General features: G+C 34.2%; 2 protein-coding genes across 2 annotated transcripts; both read left to right on the top strand.

The window, feature by feature from the left end:
• The first annotated feature begins 1,539 nt into the window (after nt 1–1,539).
• LOC135134351 (uncharacterized) lies at nt 1,540–3,432 on the top strand. Its single transcript, XM_064063003.1, has 5 exons — nt 1,540–1,656; nt 1,705–1,929; nt 1,983–2,276; nt 2,973–3,167; nt 3,218–3,432. Exons 1-5 carry the CDS (start codon nt 1,591–1,593, stop codon nt 3,350–3,352), a joined length of 915 nt encoding a protein of 304 aa, XP_063919073.1. The 5' UTR covers nt 1,540–1,590; the 3' UTR covers nt 3,353–3,432.
• Nucleotides 3,433–4,505: 1,073 nt separating this feature from the next.
• LOC135133724 (uncharacterized) lies at nt 4,506–7,633 on the top strand. The gene is made up of 6 exons (XM_064062214.1): nt 4,506–4,640; nt 5,842–5,919; nt 5,969–6,193; nt 6,241–6,534; nt 7,254–7,448; nt 7,499–7,633. Exons 1-6 carry the CDS (start codon nt 4,506–4,508, stop codon nt 7,631–7,633), a joined length of 1,062 nt encoding a protein of 353 aa, XP_063918284.1.
• The last annotated feature ends 349 nt before the right edge of the window (nt 7,634–7,982 follow it).

Genomic DNA, 7,982 nt, shown 5'->3' with positions numbered 1-7,982 from the left:
ACGGCAAACTCGGCTTGGCGGGAAGATTACTTTTGGCGGAGTTCGGTCCGAGAACGAAATTTTAGATTTTTTATTGCGCAATTTAAAATAAAACTGGGTCGCTTCCAAAAATTCCTAAAGTTTTAATTCATTTTATTTGTTTGAGTCTGAGGTATGGTGACATTGACGTAAATTAGACAGATAGGTTGGTATTGCTGATCGGGTTTTAATTTGTCATTGCGTTAGCGATTAGACCGTGTTTTGCATTTTTTTCAAGTTTTTTTAAATTTTTGTTGCAACGTAATTCATAAAAATGGTGTAAATTATCAACTATAAAGATTTTTTTTTTTTATTGCAACATTACCGATTTTAATTTTGAATGTTGGCAATCTGGTTCGATTATAATTCAGGAAAATATGTCTGTATTATGGACACAATGTTAATACAAAAATTAAACTGAAAAAAACAACAAATCATTTCTTTTCAATGCGTTTTTTTATTTTTGTCATATTTTACGCCAAATTTTGAGTTTTAATTTTGTTTACGTAAATTAACGTGCTATTTTTGAAGTTGTATAGATTTTTGACTGAATTTTCTTGAAATTAATATTTTGGCGCGATGATGAATGTCAATTAATGCTATTTATACCAGGACATTTTTTAATTTTGAACATATGAAAGGAAGTATGGGCTCAATCCCTATGTTCAGTTGAAAAAAAAGCACCTGATTTTGTCGAACAAAAATTCCAAACTACGTAGTTGAGTAAAGAGATTGGGTTTTCATAAGATATTAACTTTTTTCTTTAGTTAAAACATAATTTGTTCTGTTTCATTTATGGTGTAAACACTGTTTATATTTTTGTAAAATATTTTATTACAATCATTCAAACAAGTTGGTATTTAGTTTTTTTTTAATGAAGAAGGTTGGATGTAACATTGGTTGCATACTTCCAATTTACTGACACGTTTTACTTCTTTTCATATATCCAAAATTAAAGAAAAATCCCGGTAAGAGACAAATTTTCAGGACACTAATCGTCAACGTAAACACCTGGCCTTGATGTTCGCAACCTAAGGCCCGCATCTTAATGGATTACTCCGCCTTGCCGTTTAAACTGTATCAAACAGAGTTTTTAAAGATGAAATGTTGAGGCGTTGTTTTAGGCTTAATGGACTCATCCATTTTATCTATCCATAGTGACTTTTCTTAGCTCCATAGAACCCATCACAAATGTTCGCAAACTTCCTTCATCTCCTGTTGTTCTTATCTTACTAATCCTGAAAATGTAATTTATCTGGTCCAAAAAATATGCAAGCATAGCTTTATCAGCTTATGATTGTCCACTGAAACATTTTTGCAGTTTTTTTTTAATGTCGATTGGTAAATTTTTGCCGCCTATTTTTGCTTCATAAAAATTTTCTTGTTTAATTAGTCTAGTAGACATCCTCGCTATCGGAATTCTGTATCATATTTCTTATCAAAATTTTGTCAGTCTTTATTGATATTAATTATTATCAGAGTTGCCTTTTCTTAGTTCCATGTTAGTACCATAGACACCATTAAAACAAAAATCCGCCTTGTCATTTTACTAATTTTCAGCACAATTTTCAAATGAATACTGCTGCAGCGGTAAATTTCTATCGACATCTTCTTTTCCTCTTACTTGTCCTGAAAATGGTAAGACTTTTTTTGTATTTGCAGTTTCTAATAAGATGACATTTTAAGGTAGGAGTCTTTGCGATCGCACTTTCAATAGTCGACTGTCAGGGTAAATTTTCACCTGCAATTATTTTAGTTGCGTTTTTAGAAAATTTACGCGACCCTATCGCCATAGGCAATGATTCGCTGCAAGTGTTGCCACTGGTGACTGTCTTCATGTCGGTTGTGACTTGCGGTCTAGGTTTTGTCGGCGCTGTATGTTTTAACTCTCGCCCTTTGCTCGTTTTTGTGGTAAGAATTTTCCTTGAAGACAACCTCATTGCTTTTCTTGTGATTCTGATTAGACAGGTATGAATTTTTTTTTTATTTTGCTCTTGGAGTTAACTGGTGCATGGATTCTGACACCGGTCATTAACAGCCTTAAAAAAATAGTAATTGAAGAAATGAAAGCATTGTTTGAGCAGGTCAATGCAATGACTCCTGAGTTCAAGAGCGAGCTTACCTCCTCAGAAAAAAAAATACTCAAAACATTTGGGGAGACTACTCTCAGCTATCAGTTTCCTCTTAGTTTTGGATGGGTATATCTTGCAAATGGCAGTGAATTCTTAAAGGCAGAGGTAGATTACATTCAAACGCAGGTGAGATTCATTGTATCTTTTGAAGTATTTCGTTGGACATTTTTGTATCAGATTTGAGTAAAATGAAGAAGGTTTATTTTAAGCAAATTTCATTATACAAAGTGAACCAAGTTACAAATAGTTTTTCTTCGAATTTTCGTTTATTTACTTTTGGGAATTGGTTGTTTTCTTTGAAAAAGATTGTAAGTTTAAGTTATTCTGACATGGAATCAAATCGATAGAAGTGAAACTGTTATCATTAGCAGTTTATAAATTAATTTCGTTTAGGTAGCTTTATAGTACATTTTCGTGAAAACTTTTGCCAATCAGAAATGTATAGCTGGTATTCTTGGATTGTCGTTCTAGGTTCCATCACATACAATAACTTTTTTCGTGTTACAGTTTGTGGAAGTTTCTTTAACCACACGCGACTACGTTGTCATTGTCCAGAGTTGTAAGCTAAAAATAAAAAACTAAAATGTTAATTTTTTAAGATTTCTCTGACAGTTTCACGAATAACACCTTCGTACAGAAAAAAATTCATAAATGTAAATTAATTACACATAAACAAACAAAAAATTTACAAGGATATAAAGTCCAGAAAAAGACAACTATCGTTTACCACAAGGGCAATATTTGGTAGTTGGTTGTGGTTCACAAAACAAATATCCCTCCTAGAAAGTTAGACTAGAATCTATCTCTGTTACATTTTTTCAGTTGGAATGTTGTGGATTCACGGGACGCCAATTTTGGAAAATACGAATTCCTGAGAGTTGTTGTCCAGAAGAGTACGAAGGTAATAACTGTACGTTGGATGTAGCGTACAGTCGTAGTTGCCAATTTAAGTTTAACGTTTTCTGGTCTTGTTTGTCAACTCTGCAAATCGAATTCTTGGTTGTTGCAGTGCTATCTGTAAGGCAAATCATAACGCGTTGAACAAAACTACATGGTTTTATTTTCAGTTTGTAACAGGTTGTGTCGCCATGCGGCTGGTGCGTTATAAACAGAAATATCCAGATGGCAACTATGCTTCCGATGACAGTTCTTCGTCATCAGAAGAGGACAATGCGTTCGACCTTCAGGAGACTTTTAAATAAAACACTTATTACATGACAATTTCAAAAGCCGTAAATAAATAATATAGTGTTGTAAGGAATCACCCATCTCATGTTAAAACAAAAACCTGTTATAAATTCAAAAAATTCAAAAAGCAAAGTCATGGTTTTACGGAATGTATTTTTTCTTCATTATAAATGTCATAATCATACTTCTTCTTACAAAAAGCTTCTGATTTTTTTTTTACAAAAAATTTCTTGTTTATTTAAGTCTAGCAACTATCGTCGTTATTTAGATTTTATATCATATTTTTTATCAAAATTTCATTAATTGAATGACATGATATGGGTTCATAATGAATATGGTATTCATAAAGTTATCACAATCGCTAGCTCTCATGTGCAAAGTTTCATTCGTGTTGTAATCTCTTGCATTATAAAATAAATATTGTTACGAATGAAACCCATGCGCCGCCCCGGTACGACGCCCGTGGGTCTTCTAGTACGTATGTGTTTATTCTGATATGTACGGCGGTGATGACTCATCGGCCGAGCAGAGCGGCGTTGGCTAAAGAAAAGCCTTGCTGCGGAAGTCGCGATGGATTCCAGAAAGACCTCGATCAGGAAACCTCGAGAAGGAGAGTATGCGTTTAAATAGAGACCATCGTCTGGAACAGGATTATTCAGTCCAGCGAGTGTCGAGAAAATCCAGACAAGTTGCGCCAGAAATATTTTTGTACATAATCGCTCTGTAATTTGTCGTGTAAACAGGAGTTACTGAGAAATAAAATTGTCTACAATCTCAATCCACGATTATTCGCACATGCACACAGGCTAGTTGAAGTCGGTGTCACTTTAACCCGAACAAAAACTCTGCAATTCGAACTGAACTTGCAAACGTGGACCCACATGCAAAAATTACGCAATATCTTCTGCACGTGTTGTACTTATTTAATCTGGGTAATCTTATGCAAGAACTATCACACATTTAGCATAGGAGTATGATGTTGGAAAGGCGACCATCTGTGGTATCAAGAAAAAGAAAACTGCTATAACGTTTCATCTGCAGAAAATGGTTCAGGAATAAGGAAAACTCTAAAGTTGTGCCAAATTCCTGATACAGAATGTGCAAATTTCGCATGGTTCCTGCGACAATTCCTCTATCTGGTGATATTAAATATATGTCAGAAAGAAAATGGAAGTAACTACACAAGAAGTGGATGAGTGGATCGCAAGCAATGATGAAGAATCCAAGATTAATGATGAAGAGATTATCAATGAACTAGCCACAGAAGAAACAGCGGACGAAGATGAGGTGCCTGTTGAAACAGTAAATTCGTATTTTCGAATCTAATATACTCATAATGATACAAAAAAAAAACTATAATTACATTGTGGAAAATTTCATTTTTTAAAAATTGTCAAAAAATTCCCAAAAAACTCAGGGTTATAGCGATTGAGGTGCTGATACCAATTATGTAGCGTGTTTAGAGTCACGGAACACTATTTTCGAAATATTCGGAGTGAAAGTCGAATTTTTCCAAATTTTTAAAAAACACAATATTTCGATGGCGATTCTGGAAAAATGGTTGGAGTTATCGACGAAATGAGGCCGGAAGTGACTTCTGCGCCCGACCTCTACACGAAAATGGTTTTGTTAAATTTGGAAAATGGTCGAAAATGGGTCGAAATTTGCATAATGGAAAATTTCATTTTTGCAAAAGTCGTCTAAATATTCTCAAAAAATTCAGGGCTCGTTGTAAATCTCGACGTGGCAATTCCAAAAATGTAGCTCATTAATCGTCACGGACTAGTATTTTTACGTTTTCTTTACATTTAAGTTTTTTTTGTCGATTACTTTATTGTTATATTAAGCTTATTCAAAAAATTAAGTTATACCCAATTGTGAGAGGCCCTCTCGCTTTTGACTTAAACTTTTATATGTACTGTTACGTTGATTGGTAATTTAAAATCGGCGTCGGTTAAAACTCGTAATCCCTTTTCAAACGTGATCTCTCTTTAACCCCATACTCCGCTTCTAGAGGTTCCGTGATCGAGGTCTTTCTGGAACCCCTTCTCAACTTCCGCTTCCAGGTTTTTTTTAGCGAACGCCGTCATCGCCGCACATACTAGAAAACCCATAGCCGTCGTATCGGGGCGGCGCATGGCTTTATTTCGTAACCGTATTTAAAGATTATTTTTAATTTTTTAGTTCGTATTGCTACAAAAGCGTGTTTTCTTAGATCATTTAATCCATAATTTTTTATAAATACGTTTGCTGATCTAGCCAGGCTAGAAGAGAGTCATTTTTTGTTTAAACCGTCAGTATTCCAACACCTGGTACACCGAATTCTGTATCAAATATTGGAAAATTGAGAGAGAAAACTAATTTTCAAAAATGAATGTTGAGCTGATGTTGAGGCTTTATTTTAGTCTCACTGTCAAAAATGCCTGGCCTTATCTTAGTTCCATACAAGTACCATAGAAACCATCACAACAAAAACCCGCCTTGTCATTTTACTAATTTTCAGCACAATTTTCAAATGAATACTGCTGCAGCGGTAAATTTCTTTCGACATCTTCTTTTCCTCTTACTTATCCTGAAAATTGTAAGATTTTTTTTTGTATCTGCAGTCTCTAATACGATGACATTTTAAGGTAGGAGTCTTTGCGACTGCAATTACAGAAGTCGACTGTCAGGGTAAATTCTCATCTGCAATTATTTTAGTTGCGTTTTTAGAAAATTTACGCGACCCTATCGCCATAGGCATAGATTCGCTGCAAATGTTGCCAGTGGTGACAGTCTTCATGTCGGTTGTGACTTGCGGTCTAGGTTTTGCCGGCGCTGTATGTTTTAACTCTCGCCCTTTGCTCGTTTTTGTGGTAAGAATTTTCCTTGAAGACAACCTCATTGTTTTTCTTGTGAGTAGACAGGTATGAATTGTTTTTTTATTATGCTCTTGGAGTTAACTGGTGCATGGATTCTGGTACCGGTTATTAACAGCCTTGAAAAAATAGTAATTCAAGAAATGAAACAATTGTTTGAGCAGGTCAATGCAATGAATTCTGAGTACAAGAGCTTGCTTTCCTTCTCAGAAAACAAAATATTGGAAACATTGGGGGAGACTACTTACAGCTATCGGTTGCCTCTTGCTTATGGATGGGTACGTTTTGCAAATGGCAGTGAATTCTTAAAGGCAGAGGTAGATTACATTCAAACGCAGGTGAGATTCATTGTACCTTTTGAAGTATTTCGTTGGACATTTTTGTATCAGATTTGAGTAAATTGAAGGTGGTTGATTTTAAGCAAATTTGGTTATACAAAGTGAACCAAGTTACAAATATTTTTCTTCGTATTTTCGTTTATTTACTTTTGGGAATTGGTTGTTTTCTTTGGAAAAGATTGTAAGTTTAAGTTATTTTGACATAGAATCAAATCGATAGAAGTGAAACTGTTATCATTAGCAGTTTATAAATTAATTTCGTTTAGGTTGTCTTATAGTACATTTTCGTGAAAACTTTTGCCAATCAGAAATGTATAGCTGGTATTCTTGGACTGTCGTCTTAGGTTCCATCACATACAATAACTTTTTTCGTGTTACAGTTTGTGGAAATTTCTTTAACCACACGCGACTCCGTTGTCAATGTCCAGATTTGTAAGCCAAAAATAAAAAACTAAAATGTAAATTTTTTAAGATTTCTCTGACAATTTCACGGATAACACCTTCGTACAAAATAAGTTTGATAAATGTAAATTACATACACATAAACAAAAAAAAAAAAATTCGCAAGGATGTAAAGTTCAGAAAAAGACAACCATCATTTACCACAAGATCAATATTTGGCTGTTGGTTCACAAAACAAATATGCCGCCTAGAAGTTAGACTAGAATCCGTCAAAGTACCTAAGTCTGACACGAAATGCCTCGGTTACATTTTTTCAGTTGGGATGTTGCGGATTCACGGGACGCCAATTTTGGAAAATACGAATTCCTGAGAGTTGTTGTCCAGAAAAGTACCCAGGTGATAACTGTACGTTGGATGTAGCGTACACTCCTACTTGCCAATTTAAGTTTAACGTTTTCTCGTCTTGTTTGTCAACTCTGCAAGTCGAATTCTTGGTTGTTGCAGTACTATCTGTAAGGAAAATCATAACGCGTTGAAAAAAACTGCATGGTTTTATTTTCAGTTTGTAACAGGTTGTGTTGCTATGCGGCTGGTGCGTTATAAACAGAAATATCCAGATGGCAACTATGCTTCCGATGACAGTTCTTCGTCATCAGAAGAGGACAATGTTTTCGATCTGCAGGAGACTTTTAAATAAAACATTGTGTTAATATTTACTTTTTAATAATAATAATAACATTCATTGTCTACCAATTGTACAATGACTTATTACACGACAATTTCAAAAGCCGTAAATAAATAATATAGTGTTGTAAGAAATCACCCATCTCATGTTAAAACAAAAACCTGTTATAAATTCAAAAAATTCAAAAAGCAATATCATGGTTTTACTGAATGTATTTTTTCATTATTAAAGTCATAATCATACTCCTTCTTACAAAAAGCTTCTGATTTTTTTTTTCAAAAGTTTTCTTGTTTATTTAGTCTAGCAACTATCATCGTTATTTGGATTTTATATCATATTTTTTATCCAAATTTCATGAATT

Source organism: Zophobas morio, unplaced genomic scaffold (assembly GCF_036711695.1).
Source record: "Zophobas morio isolate AGI-343-1 ecotype UQ-CSIRO unplaced genomic scaffold, CSIRO_AGI_Zmor_V1 ptg000004l, whole genome shotgun sequence".
In the NCBI taxonomy this organism is placed as follows: domain Eukaryota; kingdom Metazoa; phylum Arthropoda; class Insecta; order Coleoptera; family Tenebrionidae; genus Zophobas; species Zophobas morio.
This window is presented reverse-complemented; position numbering and strand designations above follow the sequence as displayed.